General features: G+C 45.4%; 1 protein-coding gene across 3 annotated transcripts in view; it reads right to left on the bottom strand.

Annotated features, from left to right (window-relative positions):
- Positions 1 to 24,523, bottom strand: part of LOC109879108 (putative adenosylhomocysteinase 3) — a 48,375-nt gene that overhangs the window by 19,581 nt on the left and 4,271 nt on the right. The window contains exon 1 of one of the 3 annotated variants that reach the window (XM_031798082.1): positions 139 to 250. The exons of the other annotated variants lie outside the window; for them this stretch is intronic. Within the exon in view, the coding sequence (XP_031653942.1) occupies positions 139 to 192 (54 nt within the window). The 5' untranslated portion in view covers positions 193 to 250. Of the gene's footprint in view, positions 1 to 138; positions 251 to 24,523 lie in introns of those variants that run through there. 3 annotated transcript variants of the gene reach the window in all.

Below are 24,523 nucleotides of genomic sequence, written 5' to 3'. Positions count from 1 at the left end.
GGGAAAAGTCACCAGGCAATGAGGCCCAAGACAATGAGATCCACAAACGCCTGTACACATACGTAGATTGAATTTCATTCATCTTCTACCGAAGCCTGTCAAGTCCCAACCTAATCCATCCTCCTCCTCCCATCTTACCTTTCTCCTACTGGGTTCACCTCCAGTGTCTTCATCCTTCTTCTTCGACAACATGACTCAGTGGACTGATGTGAGGTGAGAAACTGTGTTTGGACTAGAGGGGGGTGGGCCTGGAAAACTAGCAGTTGTGGGCCTGGTCCATTTATACCCTCTCTTTACCAGGCAGCTTTACCCCCCGATCCAGCCCCAACTGGTCCGGACTGTCACCCATGTGCTGTGCCTCAGAAACAATGCAGAATTGTTCCTCACTTTTGTTTTTCCCTCTCCTCTCCCCCCTCTCTCTCTACTTGTTTAATTGTTAATTGTTCACAGGCTGGATTGGATTGGGGATTCTTTATCACGGCCAACAACTCTGTGACCCTGAATGGCTCTTTGCTGAGGGACTATTGAGGTCACCCACAGTAGACCGGTGGACCCAGGGAGAAATGGTAGGAAGGAGGATTGCAGGCGGTGTTACTTCAGAATCAGAGGGATCAAGACAGTGGGTTCTGCCAAGGAGAGACCCTGGGCTGCCACCACTGGGACAGACAATAGAGACTTTGTGTAAGTGATTAGGCCCATTTTGTTTGCGTGAGACCAAGGCTGCTGAACTAGAAAATATTGTAGACTAGAAGAAATAGACGTACAGGATCTCTATGGTGGCAGTTTACAACAACCAATGCCCAAGCAGTGAGAGATCACATAACATCAAAGGTTTGGCTTAATTTCTTACCAAAGATTTTCATCTGTCACATGTTTTAATCAAAGTTCAAAACAAAAAGGTCAACAAGGGGCATCAGGAAACTGATTTCAAACTTGGCCATCTGACTTGGTCCTTATGCCAGATCGCCATGCTAGTGTGTGACGGAAACGGACTGCTTGGACATGTGCCTCCGGACCTTATGAGTGTCCGGAGCAAACTTCTCTGCGACAGCCGACACACACACACACACACACACCTGGGTCTAAGAGGTTTCATAGGGCAGGAGGAGAACAGACACAGTGGCTGACTGATGACACATTCCAGGAGAGCCAACTGTGTTGGTTATCAATAGGAGGTAAGAGTGCCAAGAACGAAGAAAGCGGCAATTGATCATTTCCATTTCGTAATATGGCGTTAGACTAGGTCAGCACCGGAATAAAAAAGGGAGGCTGACATGCATGATCACTGTTCATACATTCAATGAACGCATGAGCAACCACAGGATTATGAATGAGCTCCATTCAGAATGCTGACATCCATCCACCTCTACATTGAGGAGACTGTTGTTGTGGAGAATGTGAATGGATGTTACGCGACTCAAATCAACTTGTTTCCTCAAATGACCATATGTCGCTCTAAAAGCCTATTCACGCTTGATCCGAAAATTTGGTTGGCGGCTTCGTACGGAGGGTGTGATGTGATTGCGGAGCCTCCGGATGCACGCAGAGGCCAAATCGATCTCCGTACCGCGTCGCCGCATGCCTCTCAAATGTTGTAACATTTGGAGGGCTTCGTATAGCTCTGCATTGACATGATTGGTTGAAGGTAGGCGGGGGGGGGTACGCCCTGTGTGAACACAAACTCACTTCCTTGACAACTACCTCCACAATAGCTCTGCTCTGCTCAGCTAAGCACAAGAAGTATGAAAGCCCTGACGTCTGCGGAGGCTGCGTCACAGTAAATGTTGCCACTTCAGACGAATGCTTGACCACGCAGAGCCATTAAAAGGCAGGCCTGCGTGCACAGTGCTCACAGCTGCATGCATAGCATTAGCTAACATGTGAGTGAGAGATGAAGGTTATGCAAGAAAGACAGGGGAGGGAGGGAGAGGACCACAGACTGCTAGCAGGTTACAGGGTAAACTGCCTGCCCTATAGCAGCATTCTGGCCCTGCACTAGGATTACCTAACCTGGTTAAACCAGACTGAACGCTGTGCCCACCATTGTAGTGAACAGGAGAACGCGGGGGAAACAGCTTGGATTATCAGCAGAGCATGATGAATGAACTACCGTTCTAGAAAACTGGTTAGCCTACATTTCCTGCGGACCAGTGACACACACAGATCACAGAGCAGAGGGAGGAGCTGTTCAAACAGATGACAGGAAACTATTATTGACTGTAGCGAGGAAGACCATTCATCTTGATCACTGACAAAGAGGGCAACCGTGTGGATCTCTCTCCAATGCGGCTAAGGCAATGCCTCATAGCCAGGCCTAACTGTCCATATTAGTGCATGAAACAGATACATCGGATGAATCCTTTTCTATACCACCAGTAATGACGGAAGTAGGATTGGGCTGGACCAATCCCGCATCCAGGATGAGACAGGGCAGAGATCACAGCCTTGTGGCGCACCACCAATGCCGCATAGTAGTGAATACTAGCCTTCTCTGTCCCTGGCATTAAAAGGCATTAACCTCGCAGCACTGCACAGTACCACAGCCACATAATACATACATTATGCATGTTCAGTGATTGCGAGGCTAATGAGATGTAAATAATAGATGCTAACCCAACACACTGTCACCTCTCAATGGAGCTGGGCATGGCTAGTTGACTGTAGCCTAGAGAGGAACCAGGTCGAGGTTTGGCCAGCCAGCCAGGCAGAATCACAGGCACAAACATGGCCCAAACGACCATCCTGTGCCACATTTACAGTGTCTGGGGAGGACAGGTGCCCCCTCAGCCCAGACTGAGGTATCTGCAGTGGCACGGTCGTGTCACCAGGTGGCAGTGTATTCGCTTGGCATGGGGGGCTTTTGGTAGTTGTGCAACATGTCTGACTGGCCAAGACCACCAAAGGTGAGCTCTCATTATGCAATAAGGCCTGAGGAAGTGTACTATATGGCTACGGGCTGTTCTTATGCATGAAGCAACGCGGAGTGCCTGGATACAGCCCATGGCCGGGGTATATTGGCCATATACGACAAACCCCCAAGGAAGCCTTATAGCTATTATATACTGGTTACCAACGTAATTAGATCTGTTTTCATACCCATGGTATACGGTCTGATATACCACGGGTTTCAGCCAATAAGGGTTCAGGGCTGGAACCACCCGGTTTATAATTGTGGTTAGTTGTGTGTGTGTATGTATATTTTCAGCACCAGTTTATCAGATACACCCATCTAGTACTGGTTCGGACCCCCCTGTAGCAATGAACGGATGCACCTGGTCAGCAACAATGTTCAGATATGCTGTGGCTTTCAAACGTTGCTCAACTGGAATCAAGGGACCTAACGTGTGCAAGGAGAAAAAAATAAAAATAAAAATAAACACTCCACACACCATTACAACACCACCACCACTAGCCTGAACCGTTGACACCAGGCAGGATGGGTCCATGGACTCATGCTGCTTACGCCAAATCCTGACTCTGCCATCACCATGACGCAACAGGAACGGATTCGTCAGAACAGGCAATGTTCTTCCACTCCTCACATTGTCCGGTGTTGGTGATGGTGTTCCCCCTGGAGCCGCTTCTTCTTGTTTTTAGCTGATATGAGTGGAACCCGGTGTGGTCGTCCGTTGCAATAGCCCATCCAAGACAAGGACCGACGAGTTGTGCGTTTCCCGAGATGCCGTTCTGCACACCGCTGTTGTACTGCGCCATTATTTGCACGATACTTACCATTCTCCTTCGACCTCATCAACGAGCTGTTTTGGCTATCAGGACTGCTGCTGACTGGATGGTTGTGTTTGTAGCACCATTCTCGGTAAACCCTAGACACTGTCGTGCGTGAAAAGCCCAGGAGGCCAGCGGTTTCTGAGATACTGGAACCGGCACGCCTGCTACCGACGATCATACCTCGCTCAAAGTAGAGTAGGTCACTTGTTTTGCCCAGTCTAATGTTCAATCGAAAAGTAACCGAATGCCTCGATGCCTGTTTTATATAGCAAGCTATGGCCACGTGACTGTCTGTAGGAGCGAACCACTTTCGTGAATGGTGTACCTAATAAATTGGCCACCGAGTGTATATTAGTCATATTACTATAGTAGTATCCTGAGGCCGGCATGTGTGTTTGCTCCAGGTCCAGCCTCACTAGGGTCGGCTGCAGGGTAAGCTGTTCCAGGGCGAAGCCACAGAGCAGAGTGATACCCACTGAGCAACCAGCCACCATGGGGCCAATCTCTTGAAAGAGTTCCAGGAGAACAGCGAGGAGAGAGGCTTCAAACAGTACAAAGCAATAGGCTACAGTCACGAGGAAAACAAACAGGCACAGATGTGATCAGATCTGATACTGTGGAATCCACACCAGGCAGAGTCCATGGTTCAACAGAGAGAATGGAAACAAGACAGGGAGGGAGGTGCCGGAGACACATGGGACCAGTACAGGCCTGGGAGGATGATGAAGTGGGTGGGGTTATATCCTGCCTGTTTGGCCCTGTCAGGGGGTATCATCGAATGGGGCCACAGTGTCTCCTGACCCCTCCTGTCTCAGCCTCTAGTATTTATGCTGCTGTAGTTTGTGTGTCGGGGGGCTAGGGTCAGTTTGTTATATCTGGAGTACTTCTCCTGTCTTATCTGGTGTCCTGTGTGAATTTAAGTATGCTCTCTCTAATTCTTTCTCTCTTTCTTTCTTTCTCTCAGAGGACCTGAGCCCTAGGACCATGCCTCAGGACTACCTGGCCTGATGACTCCTTGCTGTCCGGAGTCCACCTGGCCGTGCTGCTGCTCCAGTTTCAACTGTTCTGCCTGCGGCTATGGGACCCTGACCTGTTCACCGGATGTGCTACCTGGCCCAGACCTGCTGTTTTCAACTCTCTAGAGATAGAGATAGCGGTAGAGATACTCTCAATGATCGGCTATGAAAAGCCAACTAACATTTACTCCTGAGGTGCTGACCTGTTGCACCCTCGACAACAACTGTGGTTAATATTATTTAACCATGCAGGTCATTTGTTGAACTATTTGAACATCTTGGCCATGTTCTGTTATAATCTCCACCCGGCACAGCCAGAAGAGGACTGGCCACCCCTCTTAGCCTGGTTCCTCTCTAGGGTTTATTCCTGAGTTCTGGTCCTTCTAGGGAGTTTTTCCTAGCCACCGTGCTACTACACCTGCATTGCTTGCCGTTTGGGGTTTTAGGCTGGGTTTCTGTACAGCACTTTGAGATATCCGCCAATGTAAGAAGGGCTATATAAATACATTTGACTGATTGATTATTGGGTGGGTTGGAGGACTATGAGAAAAGGGAGAGGAAGCATGTGACAGAACGAGGACGAGGAAGAATGAATGGCCAGACAGGAAGAGGAATGAACCATTTGGGGGGGGGGGGGGGGGGGAGGAGGTGAGTGAGAAAGTAAAAAATGAAAAGAAATAGGGGGGAGGTAGAGAAAGAGTGAGTCCAAGATAAATGTACTATAAGAATACGTATTACGACACCAGCCTGTATATGCAGTTGGAGGATGTGTGAGAGGCGTTTGAACTCTGTGCACTCTTTGTGCTGCCAACAGTAGCTACAGACTGTGCTCTACTCTGGCTGGAGGGCTCATAGCTGGATGGGGAGAAGAGGAGTCTCAGGCATGACTGCACATCAGCTGGATCAGACCAGAAAAGAGACACAAACCCCTTGAAGCAATAAAGGGAAGCTAGAACATGTTGAGGGAAAATATTTGCACAATTTTAAGAAATGCCTTGTATTGACACATTCATTGATTTGCTCTTCACACTATTGAATTGGTGCCTCTGGGGCAATTCAACAACGCTGACTGAGTACCTTTTTACTGGTTTCTAAGACTGTGTTTTGCTTTTTGTGTATTGATAGGTATATTGATGGGTATATTGATGGGTACAGTGGGGCAAAAAAGTATTTAGTCAGCCACCAATTGTGCAAGTTCTCCCACTTAAAAAGATGAGGCCTGTAATTTTCATCATAGGTACACTTCAACTATAACAGACAAAATGAGAAGAAAAAAATCCAGAAAATCACATTGTAGGATTTTTTATTAATTTATTTGCGAATTATGGTGGAAAATAAGTATTTGGTCAATAACAAAAGTTTCTCAATACTTTGTTATATACCCTTTGTTAGCAATGACAGAGGTCAAACGTTTTCTGTAAGTCTTCACAAGGTTTTCACACACTTTTGCTGGTATTTTGGCCCATTCCTCCATGCAGATCTCCTCTAGAGCAGATGTTTTGGGGCTGTTGCTGGGCAACGCGGACTTTCAACTCCCTCCCAAAGACTTTCTATGGGGTTGAGATCTGGAGACTGGCTAGGCCACTCCAGGACCTTGAAATGCTTCTTACGAAGCCACTCCTTCGTTGCCCGGGCGGTGTGTTTGGGATCATTGTCATGCTGAAAGACCCAGCCACGTTTCATCTTCAATGCCCTTGCTGATGGAAGGAGGTTTTCACTCAAAATCTCACGATACATTAAATTCATTAAAAATCCTACAATGTGATTTTCTGGATTTGTTTTTCTTCATTTTGTCTCTCATAGTTGAAGTGTACCTATGATGAAAATTACAGGCCTCTCTCATCTTTTTAAGTGGGAAAACTTGCACAATTGGTGGCTGACTAAATACTTTTTTGCCCCACTGTATATTGATGTGAAAGCATGACTCCCTGTCCAAAAAAAGAGAAAAAAAGAAACTACACATTCTGTTTCTGGTTCCCACCAATACCTAGGTATTATCTATAGACAATTCTTCAGCTACAATTTAGGTTAGCCAACCTTGTCTTTACTACACATTGCGTCATCCCCTTTTCATTAAAGAAAATGTTTTTCCTCGACATCAGAAGGAGATGCAAGGTACCGTTTGGCCAAATCCCCAGACCTGCGTGTGGAATCGCTCTGCCTCCGTTCTTGCTCTCCTCTTTCCCAGTCTACAAGACTTTCCTGATGGCGTCTTCTCCACTCCACAACGAAAGACTGTATTCAGAGGGCAAACACCAGTCCGGCTAAGTTCACTTCCAGTCTCCTTTACTCATCCACAACCAGAACTAACTATGCATTCAGAGAGAGGTACCACAAAACAATGCACCCGGGAAGCATTGATATCAATAACGCACCGATCATTTTGGGCAGATGACAATGATAAGCTTGAGTTTGAACATGGAGGAGCAGGTAACAGGAGCCTGGGAACTAGCCTACCCACATTGGCAGACATGAGATGGGCTGGCTGCTCACTGCTTAGACACTGATCTGCAGAGTGTGTTGGGGCCTGGAGTTGGAGTATAGAACAGATTCATTCACATCGCTTCTCAAAACACTTTTGAGAAGAGGCGCCTGCAATGTAATGATTGACTGCATGATGACTCGGCCCACTGAAATGGACCAGATCCTAAGACGCGGTCATTTATCTATTATTGAGGGAGTGAGGCATTTAAAATATCTCCCAACATCCCTCTGCCAATATCCCCCTCCATATCACGTTGCCAATCTTAACAAACACGGGAAGACAAGAACCCCAGTTACCACCCTCGGTGAAGAAGTTTGATCTTTCAAACATTTGAGGCAATGAAAATGACCAGAACAGAGCGAGGGATCGAACTCAACTGAGTGAACTTTGATGTGGTGGGGTTTTTCTGCTTCGGAGACACGAAGGTGAAGTCAGTTGACAAGCTAAAGGGAAACTCCCTAACAGACTGTTAGGTAAACAGAGGACACTCCAATGGGCCGCCGCGGACGGTGACACGTCCTTGAGAGAGATGACATGGACTGATCAGTCTCTATGACGACATGGCACAGCCAGGACAGGCAGGCCTTGGGCCATGCCAACAGGAGCAGACAGGACAGGCCATTCCTACAGAGTACTTATCCTCTCAGAGAGCTCACAGGTCAGTTCTTTACAGCAGAGGAACATTCATGGAAGATACAGTAGAGGGGAGTAAGAGACAGAGAGAAGGCTTATTGTCTTTGATTCCAGGGGAGGGAGCATATCCCTGTGTGTGTGTGTGTGTGTGTGTGTGTGTGTGTGTGTGTGTGTGTGTGTGTGTGTGTGATCCATGCATGTGAAGTGTGCATACTCCATTGTGACCCTTGAGCTGTACAGAGACAGAGCAGGCCCTGTGTGTGTGCACTCAGCAGTATTGACAGGGGTTGGAGCCTGGACTGTTACAATGTGGATGGTGGGGGAACAACAAATAGAACCGACCCAGTCTTAACTGGGCTATAAAGAGGAAGTATGTGATTGACCTGTGCTTTGGTTTTAAGAGATCCCAAAAATCAGTCTTTAGGACATGGGTTAACCTAGTATGGGTTAACCTAGTATTAGTGCGTGTAAAATAAGACCGCGGAAGGTACCGAAGGGTGAGATAATTAGGACTACTGAGAAGAGATTGTCGACACCATAAGCCTCTCTGGCACAGTTGAGGACAGTCTTGGCAGGGTGGGCTGAGGACAGCCTGGCATGAGTGTCCCATTGTTCTCATCAGAACAGTCTTCAAAACGATTGAGCCAATCTGCCCCTTACTGCCCATTTTAGCTGATACTGGTCAAAACTAACCATGATGCTACATCCCCCAGGAATATACCCATTAACTACAAGTCACTGAGTTTCCTTCAAGACGAACATCTCACCAACCTACTGCTGCAGACTCTTTCAGAGTCTTATCGGCGGTGGGTGTTGTGGTTAGAGAACCTTTGAAACCTGAGAACCACAGCACAAACCTGTTCAAACTCGGCTGTCTCAACTCATTCAGGGAACCTTCTGTTTTCTTCCTCGAAGTTGTACGTGGGATTCAGCAGCTGGCACAATGTGCGCATCCAACAAGTCTGATGATCCAGTCATGACACTGGCCTCACCCCGGCTTGAGGACGTGAGATCTTGCACATTGTTTCTCTGAACGATGCCCATTATTCAAAGTAAATAGAGATGGGAAGGACACGGGGACAAGCTCAGAGGAAAATATAGCTTTGGGCTTTCATTGAAGGGTCATAGAGTACATCTCCATCGGTACTTGGGGTGAAATGATGCCCTCTATGATGAGCAGAGTTGATGTAATTATACAGGCTTCAGTTCTGTGCATGCTCCACTTTTCCACAGATTCTCACAAATCTGCAGAGTTAGAAGTTACCCTGGTTAGTTTCCATTAGAATTGTGTTTCAAGAGACCCATGGTTCATGAAACCTGCAATCGTCATCCACCCAATAGTTAATTGACTTGAGTCAGTCAGTGCAAAAGAGACATGCAAATTGTTGCAAGGTTGTCAGTAGTCAGCCAGAGGAAGGATGGAAGTGTCTCTATAGGGGAGCGACTACATGCTATTAATCCTCTCAGACCTCACTCCAACTTTCCTCACAGGGGAGCTGGCTACCCTCTCAGACCTCACAGGGAAGCTGGCTACCCTCTCAGACCTCACAGGGAAGCTGGCTACCCTCTCAGACCTCACAGGGAAGCTGGCTACCCTCTCAGACCTCACTCCAACTCTCCTCACAGGGGAGCTGGCTACCCTCTCAGACCTCACAGGGAAGCTGGCTACCCTCTCAGACCTCACTCCAACTCTCCTCACAGGGGAGCTGGCTACCCTCTCAGACCTCACAGGGAAGCTGGCTACCCTCTCAGACCTCACTCCAACTCTCCTCACAGGGGAACAAGTTCTTGGAACAGACCGTCCAGGAGTCAGATGCTTTGCTGTTAGCCGAGATAGAATAACATTTAAATTTTTTTTGAATCAGGTCACCGTCACATGGTGGTGGCAGGATTCGACAGCACAGAGATTGAAGGTCCATTTGATGAATTCCGGTTCTAAATGCTTAACATAAACAAATGGACTGGCGAAAAATCGGGGTCAGGGATATAAAATGGAGAAAATATTAAATGGTGGTAAGGAAGAAAGAAAAAAAGCACATCTCACGTGTCGACTGCAGCGGTGAGGTCTGACACTTCTAAATAGCATGACTCCAATTATAACAGACACACTCCACTTTGTGTCAACATCTCATGTTTCCATCCGCCACGCCATATCAATGGCAAGACAGGGCAGGCACCAAACCAATCACTGGCTGGCAACATTTGTGACAGCGAGGTTAATGTCTGTCAGCAAACGGGGAAAACGGAGGAACAGGGCACCACAGACTACTCCATAGAGACCTGGTATTGAATAGCCTACTCAGCGATCCTGAAAAGACTACTTTCTATACGCTAGTCTAGGCTTAACAGGACAAGAGCAGAGCACGGGCCATGTCAACAACTTAGTCTCAGACCGGAGTCCTTTTTAGGAGTGTAATTGAGGGAGAAACAAAGCTCCCCTTTGGGACCAGCTGGCCAGGGTGACAGGGCAGAGAACACCCACACACTGCCTGCTCCCCCTCCTCTCAGGGAGGGGAAAACACTGCTTACCCCTTACAAGAGGAAGTTCTTAGATTGTGACATTGTTCTAACAATATGGATCTCCAACGAGTAATAAGAAATAGAAAGAGAATATAGAATTTCTACGAGTCTGCGGGGTAAGCAGCAACTATTCCCGGATCGCAGAGAGGAGGAACACGTCCTATATCGAATTTTTATTTTAGTCAGAATAATAAGCTGAGGCTCAAGGATACTGCTTACCCAAAGTGCTTTGTGTTTCCACGTACGTCATTCCCTGGTGCTTACCTAAAAAGCAGCAGCCCTCCTTTGCGCTACAGGACCTTCAGAGCAATCGAAGAGGCTATTTCTTGGAGCTCGCCCACTAACACGGCCTCATATACACTCATTCACACACTCCTTTCCCTCATTCACTCCCTTCCGCCAGCCACGTCTCGCCTAACACGACAGACGAGCGAGAGGCCAAGGCCACACAGCAGTCTGCCCACTTTATCCAGCCCTGCTGTCACGGAGCAGCACTTCATTAGAGGACGACTGGATCAAAACAGACCCAGATAATGCAGGACAACGTGTCCCCTGATTATACTGAGACAAGATACAAATTACAAAAAGAAGAAGAAAAAAGTACATGGTTGTGCTATTTAGAGAGACTAAATGTGGGGCTGAGTGAACAGATGTGTTAACAACAGAAATATCAAAAGCATAGCAGGCCTAGCTCTGGAAACAAATGTTTTTGAGTGGAAAATCCTCACAAGAAAAAACAAGATATGCTTGCAGCTACAAAATGAAAGCAGTGCATCTTTTCATTGTCTTTTACACTTGATCTTACCTTTAACATATGGTTCTCACTTCAAATAAAAAAAAGGCAAATACATTGCTTACTACAATTGACATTTGCAGGCCTAACACTATTTAGACTTTGGATTGGGTGGGGTGGGGTGGGGGGGGGGGTTGAGTTTTGGAGGTTCAAGAGAAGATCCAACCGAGTGTCTACTAGGGGCTAATTTTGGCGTTTGGGACAGCTGGTCAGGGGGGTCTGGTTTTCTGCACTTATCAGCATATCAGACACCCATACAGTTAATCATTCTATTTCTTCTGTGAGCAGGACAGACAGACACTGACTGGGACAGTGAGAAAAATAGAGTTAACGTTGAAATCCGGACAGACAGCCAGCGGCTCACCCAGCTCAGCTACCATTTAGGAACAGCCAGCACGCCCTATACCCTGAGAGAGCCTCCCTCTCCTTCTCCCCACCCACTCCTCGCAGAGCCGATAGAAGAAACCCACACAATGACCATGCCATACAACCCCAAATGGAAAAAGACCACACAGTCACAAGATTGGAACAGAGACAAGTGTTATATTAACAGTATCTTTGGGGACCTAAATGGTGGGAGACTTCTCTGGCCCCCACACCATGGAACCTAGGGGGTTTGTCCACAGCTAGGCAGATGAGTATACGAGATGGATAAGCCGACAGTCTGGCACTGCAGCACCAGTACATTTAAGTTCACTCTGATTTCTGGAGTTCGGAGCTGCTCGAAACCTCCATGCCAACGTCAACTTGGCTTGCGCTGCTGCGCGGGAATCACTGGCCACATTTCATCCATTCACCAAACTCTGAGCAATAATCCATTGGATGAATGGTGGAAAACGAGAGTTCCAACAGGATCATCCCCGTCAATGACAGATTAGAAGAGGGTAGTCTACGCACACTGAACCATGCACACACACACACACACAGTGATGATGCAGAGAAGTGTCTCGTGCGCTCTTCCAATGGCTGCGGAGGAGGCTGGCGACGCGAGTCAGAGGAGAGTGCAGCGCCGCATGGCTGCCCTCGGGGGTGTGATGTAAGAAAAACAAAAGCGGTGCCCAGCTGATTCATACTCACAGACAAGTGTCCCCATAAATAAAGGACAATTAAGACACTTTCAGAAACGCATCATTTAGCACATGAAGCACAGACAACTGCTCTAATCACCAGCAGTTGGCTTCGTTTCACCCATTTCAACATGTCGCCATGAGAACGGACTCGGAGACACTGACAATAAGCATCTAAGTCTCTGTAAGACCAAGCAGGGAAAGCCAAGGCAGGGATTACATGTGGCTGCCTGCTACCTACCTGCACATTCAGGAGCAGATATACGTTTGAGTGAGACTCGATTGCTGCAAAGGGGGGCTTTCCCATAGCCGCACGCATATTGCCAAAGCTCTAAAAGTCTATCAATTGATATGAGATAAACACAAAAAACATAATGAGAACAATGTTCCAACTCAACTGCTGGAGGGTCCTGTGTCACTTAGGAAAAAAAGGTCACTGTCCCAATCCCTCGGGGTCGTTTTGAGAATCCAATCAGTCTAACCAAACGCCCACTGACAGCGATACCACCAACCAATCTCAATGACTATTCATAATGGGATCTGGTGTTCTTCAATAATTTCCCTGGTCAGGGAAACACGATCAATATACTAGATTGCCCCGTTTCCCAAATCCCAGCCACACACTCATTGATGTGGCCTCTCCCTTCATTAGCTGAGTGTTTATAAATGCAGCCGATTTAATACTGCATTTATTCTTTTTTGTGAATAAAGCTTTTAAGGATTTTAGCAAAAAAAAAAAGTTTAAATAACACCAAAAAACAAAAAACAATACTCAACGTCTAGGGGTCAGTGACATTTGCAGAAAAAGTAACAGGTGGCTAAGGCCTGTATCTAGCCTAAACCTGAGTGATAGAAAACAACATATACAGATGGGGGGAATTTTAGAGATTAGTTCCTCCCACAACAAAGCAAGGGAGGGGGAGCTGGGGATTGTGGAATTATATGTTTGTAAGAAGTGTTCTGAAAATAGCATTGTCTCAATGGAAATGTACAATTACATAAAACACACTGAGGGCGGTTAAGTCATTTGTATGGTCATGCTATTCTGAGTCGACGCGGTTTAACTGCGACCGTGGAAGGAGTCCAACCATCTGTGAGCCCAGAAAAAAATTACAAAAATGTCTGCTCATGCATTTGTCAGCCTGACCGTAATGTGGCTTCCCTCGCAAAAGTCAGTGGTTGTGTAATCTGGGCCGAAAAAAAACAGGCGGTGGTCAGTGGAAGCAGGCGGTGTCAGAGGAACCAGGCTGTGTCAGAGGAAGGCCCTAAAAACTGCCTAAGAATCCAGCCACTGACTGTTCTCTCTGCTAGCATGTGTATTATCTATCCTGTTGCCTAGTCACTTTACCCCTACCTAGGCTACATTTACATATCTACTTACATATCTACCTGCACATGGACTTTAGTCTACACCGGTTGTTTATGAAGGGGGACATCTAGTCTGTTGCACAACTGAATGCATTCAACCCGAATTGTGTCTTCCACATTTAACCCAACCCCTCTGAATCAAAGAGGTGCCGGGGGGCTGCCTTAAAAATCGACGGCCATGTCCCAGGGAGCATTTTTTGTTGGGGGTTAACTGCCTTGCAGATTTGGCAGATTTTTCCACCTTGCTGGCTCAGGATTCAAACCAGCGACCATTTGGCTACTGGCCCAATGCTCTTAACCGCTAGGCTACCTGCCACAACAGCTGTGAGGTGTCAGGATTCATGTATTACAACCCAACAGATGCCAATAGTCAAAGCCAGTGCAACAGAGGCTGCAGGTTGAACGCAATGCAACAGAGCTGATTGTAGAGTCAGGCTAATCCAGCTCATAGGAGTCCTTGACCCCTTCGCCACGGGAATGGTCTTTCCCAGTGCTGGATTAGCCTACCGCTGTCGTGCCTTTTTAGCTCTGGCGGGGAGGAAACCGGGCAGACAGAACAGTGCTTTTTCCTTTGTGAGGGGGGCCTTTTGTGATGCCACACTTTTTGAATACAATGCTGGCTCTTTGTACAGGGGCCTGGTGTCAGAGTCTGAACGGAATTCCTTCCCTGTGGGGAGGCCTTTGTCAGAGAGATGTACTGTCTGGGGTCTTTCCGATGAACACTCAGCACTCTGACGCCACCTAGCCCCCCTTCACTGGTTCTTCATCGTCCTACTCTTCAACGTCACCATTCAAAATGTTTACCTTCTTCAGCTAACGGTTAGCTAACGTATAACTGTCTTCAGAAGCTCCATTGGTTACATTTCTACCTGGGACGCTCTGAGCGTTTCACCTGACGGAACACACCCTCCGGGGCTACAGTACAAAGTGACGACAGGAAGGGAGAGGGTCTGAAGGTGGAACCCCAGACGCTGACACAAGGCCACACATGCACCTGACACGTTTGTGAGAATGTGTGCCTGGCTGCAGCACAGAGATATCCCAGGCCAGATCGAGCTGTAATGCGCTCTAAATATCCTCTGTCCTTGTGTGTGTGTGTGTCTCGGACTAATTTGGAGTAGCTAGCCTACATTTTTCACTTCCAAAGCTTATTTGTGTGAGAGAAAAATGACGAAACACGTGAGCCGAGTCCATTCAGGGTCTGGAGTCTAGCAGAGAGATTATTATCTAGCCGTGGTGCGAACAGCCAATTTCCCTGGTAATAAATCACAACACCACAGATGAAGGCAACGGAAGGTGCAGTAGCACTCCAGTATTGTGCCATAATTACATTGTAAGGGAGAGTGAATTAACACCTTTCCAGCACACAATGACCATCAACCCACGGGAAGTGAGGTAAGTCAGCAGAAACGTCTTGGTTTGGTTTGGTTCACACTATTGTTTGCCTACAGCAGAAAACTGAGGCATCGAGAGAGTGGGGTGACGTCAGGTGAACACAGCGTGAGTGAACGAGTGCGTGAGAAAACCATCTTTCTAAGGCCATTAACAACCACTGCGATAATCAGTTGGAGACTCGAGTGCACTGATTGGGCACCATGCCAAAAACACACTCACATCCCTACTGAGTGTCCAAGGCAGGCTGAGAAACACGAACGCTAGACATTCATATCGTTACGATATCTATTTTGGGAAAATATATCTGCACTGGTGATCAAATGCGAGTTGTCCTACTGCGTGTGGCGGACAAAAGATAAAGTGTGTTGGTCACAAACGGCTGAAATAGAAAAGCCCTCGAGTGATGATGTCTTTCCTAGTGGTTTGACTGATGTACATAAAACAAACTAGTTCCAGGAGCTAGCTATTAAAAATCAGATCCAATAACATTAGAGGATATGAAAACCAAAGGCTTCAAAACAAAAAGGCGTCCATGTATCCCGATGACTCAAGTTTTACATTAAGTCCGCAAGCTAGATCCCTGCAATGTCTCATTGAAGATCTAGATAACTTTTCTGGACTAAAAACCTAATTATGATACGTGTACAATATTAGGCAGTGGAGCTTTAAAATAAAAAAAAATACTACTTTTAAATTACCCTGCAGTTTACCTATAAAATGTGCTGATGGTGGAGTAGACATGCTTGGTATTCATATCACAAAATATAGAAAATAAGCTCTCCACAATGAATTTCAATAGAAAACTTGTGAAAATAGACAAGATCCTGCAACCATGGAGGTAAATACCTGTCTATTTATGGGAAAATTACCCTGATTAAATCCTTAGTCATTTCTCAGTTTACTCACTTACTTATGGAGCTGCCTACACCTGATGATTTGTTTTCAAATCATATGAGCAAAATATATTTTGCTTTATCTGGGATGCTAAACCAGACAGCATAAGGCGTGCCTATCTACAGCTGAAGTCGGAAGTTTACATACACTTAGGTTGGAGTCATTAAAACTAGTTTTTCAACCACTCCACAAATTTCTTGTTAACAAACTAGTTTTGGCAAGTCGGTAAGGACATCTACTTTGTGCATGACAAGTAATTGTTCCAACAATTGTTAACAGACAGATTATTTCACTGTATCCAAAATTCCAGTGGATCAGAAATGTACATACATTAAAATGACTGTGCAGTTAAACAGCTTGGAAAGTTCCAGAAAATTATGTCATGGCTTTAAAAGTTTCTGTTAGGCTAATTGACATCATTTGACTCAATTAGAGGTGTACATGTGGATGTATTTCAAGGCCTACCTTCAAACTCAGTGCCTTTTTGCTTGACATCATGCTGGAGGAAACAGGTACAAACGTATCTATATCCACAGTAAAACACGTCCTATATCGACATAAAACTTGAAAGGCCACTCAACAAGGAAGAAGACACTGCTCCAAAACCACCATAAACAAAAACAGACAAAGGTTTGCAACTGCACATGGGGACAACGATTGTACTTTTTGGAGAAATGTTCTCTGGTCTAATGAAACAAAAATAGAAATGTTTGGCCATAATGACCATTGTTATGTTGGAGGAAAAAGGGAGATGCTTGCAAGCTGAAGAACACCATCCCAACCGTGAAGAACGGGGGTGGTAGCATCATGTTGTGGGGGTGCTTTGCAGCAGGAGGGACTGGTGCACTTCACAAAATAGATGGCATCATGAGGGGGGAAAATTTGGTGGATATATTGAAGCAACATCTCAAGACATCAGTCAGGAAGTTAAAGCTTGGAAAGAAAGAAATGCTGAAATAAATCACTACTATTATTCTGACATTTTACATTCTTAAAATAAAGTGGTAATCCTAACAGACCTAAAACAGGGAATTTTTACTAGGATATAATGTCAGGAATAGTGAAAAACCGAGATTAAATGTATTTAGCGAAGGTGGATGGAAAATAGCCGACTTCAACTGTACATAAGGAATATGAATTGGGTGGGTTGAGATTATTAAATATAAAAACACTAAACATCTAAAAGGTTCACTTACTCAAAAAGTTTTACTTGAACCCTAAATGGTTCTTCAGTAGATTACCAAAAAAAACTCCATTGTTTAAAAATGGCCTTTTTGCAGATTGCCATGTCTCAATTTCATCCCCCTGAAAATATGTCATATTTGTTCTAACAATGATTATGGCTGAACTCAAATGTGCTGGTGGATAAAATACCTGTATTTATGGGAAAGATGTTTGAAAAGGGGTATTTTGTTCTTAACACTACCATTCCAATTTACAATATAATTTATGTATTTCATGGAGTTATCAGAATTGAACAGGAAGCTCGGCTCAATCCAAGAGCACAACCAATTGATTGCAGCATTAACCCCAAAATGGAGGAGGCGGGTGGTAGCGAGAAGAGGTAGGGAACTGGTCTGTCTGCCCAATATAAAGAATCAAAACTGGCGGAGGAATAAAAATAGCATAAATAGGAAAGTATACCAGCTTGAGAGACCGGGTCAATCAAATACTAATACTCTTAGTAAAACTATTTATCTGTGGGTTCTATAGATTCAAAATTGTACGTTAAACATCACAGCATAGTTGAAAGCTGTGCTAACAATTAGCCTTTTAAAATGAACTTGGATAAGCTAACACAACGTGCCATTGGAACACAGGAGTGATGGTTGCTGATAATGGGCCTCTGTACGCCTATGTAGATATTCCATACAGAATCTGCCGTTTCCAGCTACAATAGTAATTTACAACACTAACAATGTCTACACTGTATTTCTGATCAATTTGATGTTATTTTAAAAAAAGGGACAATTTTTTTTAGCTTTTCTTTCAAAAACAAGGACATTTCTAAGTGCCCCAAACTTTTGAACGGTAGTGTATGTTGCGTAGCAATCCAAAGAGGGTGGGCGGCAGAGATCGGTGGGATGGGCTGAGGGAAGCGGAGGGTTGGGATGTGGAATTGAAGACACGTGTAGAGCGGAGATGCTGTGCGGGAAATAGAAGTGGTGGTCAAAGATACATCCAAATAAAACATGGTAAAAAGTCCGTTTGAATGACAGAGGGGCAGCGTTTATACAGCTAATGCCGGGTTTGCATGAGGCTGATGCCGTGCAGGTGTTTGTACACATTCAAATGCACGCATACCTCAGACACGTAATCGTGCCAGACATGCACTAAAACATATACAGTTGGCATTGCTGTTATGATTTTAGTTGTCCTTGATGACCTTTGTTTGCTGTTGTCTTCTGTCTGTTTATTTTTACACTTTAGTTAATTTTCTTGGTTGCTGGTGCATGGGGGGGGGGGGGGGGTTAATTGAATATTTATTAATTTTTTCTTCTTGGGTTTCTTCTTGGAGGGTTGAAATGGTTGAGGGACAGCTATTGGGGAACTGGGGGTGGGGGGATCTTGGAGGGTTCAGGTTCACTTTGTTGGCCTGGTGGGAGTTCTGTCAACGTGCCCTTGAGCAGGGTATTGACCCCGGATGCTTCTGTGTGTCGCTCTGAATGGGAGTCTGTTGTGGTGTAGTTGTTGAGCGGCTTCGCTGCAGGTATAATTGTGGTGTGTATCGGATATTCAATAATAAAATAAAATGTTCCAGGAGCTCCTGTAGACCGGCCTGGAGTGAGTCAGTAACACCCAGGCCCAGAGGGATCTTCCCAGCTCAGTGGGCTGACGTGAGCACTACACCAACAGATCTAGTCCCCATCCCCCACATTTCAGCTTCCTCCTCCAACCATCCTCCGTGTTAATGAACACCGCATCACATGCACGGCTCTCCTTGAAGCCCCACTGGTGCGTGTCTTTCTCAACTGGGTCCTCTCTTGTTGACACAGGCCTCGATCTCTGGTTTCTGGGGGTGGCCCTGGCCAAAGACCTTTGCTGGGTGTTCAAACTTATTCACAATCTTTAGCCAACAGTTAATGAATAATGTAGGACCAAGCACAAGTGACTTATCTATAAACTATTTTCCACTAGAATGGCCAGGACAAGGCCTGATTTAGTGTGCAAGACAAAGATATAGACTTACTTATGCCTCCAATCCATCCTAGTTTATGACTTTACTGTCAAATGGAGGCCCGAGTAGGAAAGGCCCCTGAGTAGGAAAGGCCCCTTCGTTGTGAAGTAACATCTTAACAGAAAGGTGAAAAAAAGACAAAAGCAGTCTCATGAGGAATGCCATGTGAGTCAGCTTCAAACTATCGTGCTACCGAAGACAGTCCAGTATGACGGGCAGAAACAGCTTCTCCAATAGAAATCCCCAATCACGCTTGTAGGTGTAGTCATGGCAATGTTGGCTAGCTAAAGTAATGCACAGAAATCGAACAGTAGTCTTCAAATCAAGGCCCTCAAATCAAAAGGCACTCCGGAATAAACAGCCTCTCCCTCAACAAGACAAAGGAGCTGATCGTGGACTACAGGAAATGGAGGGCAGAGCACACCCCCAACCACATTGACAGGGTTGTGGTGGAGCAGGTCGAAAGCGTCCAAGTTTCTCAGTGTCTACATCACTAAAGAATCATCATGGTCCACACACATCAAAACAGTCGTGAAGAGGCCATGACAACGCCTCTTCCCCCTCGGAAGGCTGAAAATATTTGGCATGAGCCCTCAGATACCACTGCACCACTGAGAGCATCTTGATTGGGTGCATCACCGCTTGGCATCCAACTGCAAGGCGCTAAAGAAGGTAGCGCGTACGAGCTTCCTGGACCGAGCTTCCTGCCATCCAAGACCTCTTTTCTAGGCGGTGTCAGAGGAAGGACCCAAACAATAGTAAAATGCTCCAGCCACCCAAGTCATAGACTGTTCCCTCTGCTACCGCACGGCGAGTGGTACCGAAGTCTGTAACCAACAGGACCATGAACAGCTTCTATACCAAAGCCATAAGACTGCTAAATAGTTTGTTAAACAGTCAACCAAAATCTACTGAAACCCTTTTTGCACTAAAACTTAAATCAAATTTTATTGGTCACATACACATAATTAGCAGATGTTGATGTGAGTGTAGCAAAATGCATGTGTTTCTAGTTCCGACCGTGCAGTAGTATCTAACAATTTCATAACAACTACCTTATACACACACACACACACACACACACACGTGTAAATTAATGAATAAGAATATGGGTGTAACTGGGTTAACTGAGTCAGGTTTGTAGGCCTCCTTGCTCGCACACGCTTTTTCAGTTCTCCCGGCAAATTTTCTAAGGGATTGAGGTCAGGGCTTTGTGATGGCCACTCCAATACCTTGACTTTGTTGTCCTTAAGCCATTTTGCCACAACTTTGGAAGTATGCTTGGGGTCATTGTCCATTTGAAAAGACCCAATTGCGACCAAGCTTTAACTTCGAAAAGGTATAGGGGGCAGAATTTTCACTTTTGGATAAATAGCATGCCCAATTTCAACGTCCTGCTACTCATGCCAAGAATAAGATATGCATGTTATTAGTAGATTTGGATAGAAAACACTGAAGTTTCTAAAACTGTTTGAATCATGTCTGTGAGTATAACAGAACTTAGGTAGCAGGCAAAACCCTGAGGACTAACCATTAAGATTAGGGTTTTTTTGAGGTCTCTGTCTGTTCACGGAGTTCTCATTAGGAAACGATATTTCTTAGGAATTTGTTTTCAGTTCCTACCGCTTCCACTGGATGTCACCAGTCTTTGGAATTTGCTTGAGATTATTCATTTGTGCAATGAAGTAGTACGGCCATTGAAGTAGGAATGAAGAAGTAGGAACTGCGTAACACTGTTTAGAGTTGCGCGAGACTTGAAAAGTAGCTTGGTTTGTTGTCTTCCTGTATTGAACACAGATAGACCCGTCTTCAATGTTATCGATTATTAACGTTTAAAAAAAAACTAAAGTTGTATTACAAAAGTAGTTTGAAATGTTTTGGCAAAGTTTACAGGCAACTTTTGAAATATTTTGTAGTGACGTTGCGCAATTTGGAAGCTGTTTTTTTTCTGGATCAAACGCACCAAATAAATGGACATTTTGGATATATATGGACGGAATTAATCGAACAAAAGGACCAATTGTGATGTTTATGGGACATATTGGAGTGCCAACAAAAGAAGCTTGTCAAAGGTAAGGCATGTTTTATATTTTATTTCAGTGTTTTGGTTAGCGCCTGCAGGGTTGAAATATGCTACTCTCTTTGTTAACTGTTGTGCTATCATCAGATAATAGCTTCTTATGCTTTCGCCGAAAAGCCTTTTTAAAATCTGACATGTTGGCTGGATTCACAACGAGTGTAGCTTTAATTTAGTATCTTACATGTGTGATTTAATGAGTTAGAGTTTTATATCAATTTATTTGAATTTGCCGCACTGCATTTTCCCTGGCTTTTGGCCAAGTGGGACGCAAGCGTCCCCTATACCATAAGAAGTTAACTTCCTGACTGATGTCTTGAGATGTTGCTTCAATATATCCACATACTTTTCCTTCCTCACAATGCCATCTAGTTTGTGAAGTGCACCAGTCTCTTCTGCAGCAAAGCACCCCCACGACATGATTCTACCACCCCCGTACTTCATGGTTGGGGTGGTGTTCTTCAGCTTGCAAGCCTCCCCCTTTTTCCTCCAAACATAACGATGGTCATCATGGCCAAACAGTTATATTTTTGTTTCATCAGACAAGAGGACATTTCTGCAAAAAGTACGATCTTTGTCCCCATGTGCAGTTACAAACCGTAGTCTGGCTTTTTTGGAGCAGTGGCTTCTTCCTTGCTGGGCGGCCTTTCAGGTTATGTCGATATAGGACTTGTTTTACTGTGGATATAGATACTTTTGTACCTGTTTACTCCAGCATCTTCACAAAGGTCCTTTGCTGTTGTTCTGGGATTGATTTGCACTTTTCGCACCAAAGTACATTCATCAGCTCAGGAAGGAGACAGAGCGCATCTCCTTCCTGAGCGGTATGACGGCTGCGTGGTCCCATGGTGTTTATACTTGCATACTATTGTTTGTACAGATGAACGTGGTACCTTCAGGCGTTTGGAAATTGCTCCCAAGGACGAACCAGACAAGTGGACGTCTACAATTTATTTTCTGAGGTCTTGGCTGATTTCTTTTGATTTTCCCATGATGTCAAGCAAATAGGCACAGAGTTTGAAGGTAGGCCTTGAAATACATCCACAGGTACACATCCAATTTACTCAAATGATGACAATTAGCCTATCAGAAGCTTCTAAAGCCATGACACTATTTTCTGGAATTTTCCAAGCTGTTTAAAGGCACAGTCAACTTAGTGCATGTAAACTTCTGAACCACTGGAATTGTGAATTATAAGTTAAATAATCTCTTTGTAAACAATTGTTGGAAAAATTACTTATGTCGTGCAGAAAGTAGATGTCCTAACAGACTTGCAAAAACTATTGTTTGTTAACAAGATATGTGGGGAGTGGTTGAAATACAAATTTTAATGACTCCAACCTAAGAGTATGTAACCTTCCGACATCAACTGTACATGTTTACCTCCAATACCTTGTACCCCTGCACAGGGACTCAGCACTGGTACCCTCTGTATACAGCAAAGTTATCGATAATTTATTCCTTGTTTTATTATTTTTCTTTCTGCATTGTTGGGAAGAGCCTGTAAGTAAGCATTCCACTGTTATTCTAAACCGGTTGTTTACAAAGCATGTGACAAATCAAATTTGAAGTTGTTTTGACAAAAATGTAAATGTCAGTGTCACTTTAACGAGGTTGGAGTAATAACATGCTCAACTCCTTGGCTTGAGTCTAGGTTGTGCCTTTAGATTGAGAAAATGAACGACTAAAAAGGAAGAACTTTACACTTCTCTCATTGACTTCTTGCTTCGCGAGCGTTCCCAGAAGTCTCGTGATGTTGCGCCTCTGGGTTTAGAAACTCTGTGCTGCTACATTCTCCCCATCACAGGCCCCAGCTCTCAGGTGATAATCTCAGCAGCGTCACGCTAGGAAATGAAGTCTTCATGGACCCAAAGTAGAACACAGTGGCTGATTGAACACAGGGATCAATGGATCTCCTAGTCCTTGAGCAAGGAGAAAAACAAGAGCCAGGCCTTCCCATATTACAGCTAAAATAGGCTACAGTACAAATGGTATATAGACCCAGAGTCCTCCTTTATTGTAGGCTACATTTGGGAATAGTGGTCAATTAACTGGGCAATGTCAAAAAAGCAATTGAAGTACTGGAGCCTGCTAGCCTTTTATGTAAGCATAATAAAGCATCTGCCAAGATATCTGCATTTTTATGACACGGGAGTGTTTACCCTGTCGGTTGCTGCCCTTTCAAGGTCATTGTGATAATCCTCCTTCTGGCTACTCCTCCTGAATCCCTAGCGACATCATTGGAGCAGGCTGGGCTCCTCTCGGAGGGACAAAGCACTCAGGCTGTTAATCTGATCGAAGCGACGCTGGTGTCATAGAGCCCGTCTCAGATGAGGAAGGATCCCTGGGGTGGCTGCCAATGACCAGCACTGTCAGGGCCATGTCACGGCAGCCATGTCCAAAACTCATCTTCCTGACAGCAGAGGATAGATGGGCAAAAAGAGCAGGGAAAACACACTTCCCCATGTATTTATTTATTAGGTAGAGACAGTATTATGTTTCCTTCTCCTACACTTTGGAACAGCAAGAAGCAGTAGGCTACAGGTCGTAATCCACAGCGCTAAAGAGAATCTTCTCCACTCCAACTCTCCCGGAGTAAGGGTCATGCCCCTTTGGATGTTCCAGGTTCAGAGGGTCAAAGGGCTTGACCTAAATCAATACCGAACATTAGGTAATCAGGTTCCTGAGCCCCCCCAAAAAATGATCAGAACATGTCTCCAAGACATTAGACCTGCCTTGTTAACGGTGTTCCAACACAATTCAAGGTACCAACTGCCCATAAACCCGGACGCTTTGCATTGAGTTTTCTTTACGAACTCGAAAAGAACCATTTTCGATACAGATCTGTCTGCAAGCCATTTAACCTACAGGTCTTGTCCAGCCCACAGTAAGCTCGTGACTCCTCTTTGGACCTCCACTTGAATGAAAATACCTTATGATGCTGGGGGACCTTTTCCTTGGGTCAGAGAGCAGGGCAGCGGGTGACCAGGGAGATTGTCCATGTAATCCGTGGCAGTCGTCAGCACCTACCCGTGGCAGTCGTCAGCACCTACCCGTGGCAGTCGTCAGCACCTACCCGTGGCAGTCGTCAGCACCTACCCGTGGCAGTCGTCAGCATCTGTAACTGGGCACTGCGTGTGTGTGTGTGTGGCGGCGAGGACGGGAACGTTCATTAGCAGCAGTCTTAGCCACACATGGCGCCGAAAGCTGAAACCTACCGCTGCTAATCCGTTCTTCCTGGCAGGGACAGCGTATATTTCCCTGCTCCTTCCAGGAACATCATGATAGGTTGGCAGAGTCCATTTGGGGGGGGTTACGCGAATCACTCAGCCGGTCCGAAGGCTAACATCTGCCCACCTAGAGTGGGA

The sequence above is a fragment of the Oncorhynchus kisutch genome, linkage group LG19, assembly GCF_002021735.2.
Source record: "Oncorhynchus kisutch isolate 150728-3 linkage group LG19, Okis_V2, whole genome shotgun sequence".
In the NCBI taxonomy this organism is placed as follows: domain Eukaryota; kingdom Metazoa; phylum Chordata; class Actinopteri; order Salmoniformes; family Salmonidae; genus Oncorhynchus; species Oncorhynchus kisutch.
This window is presented reverse-complemented; position numbering and strand designations above follow the sequence as displayed.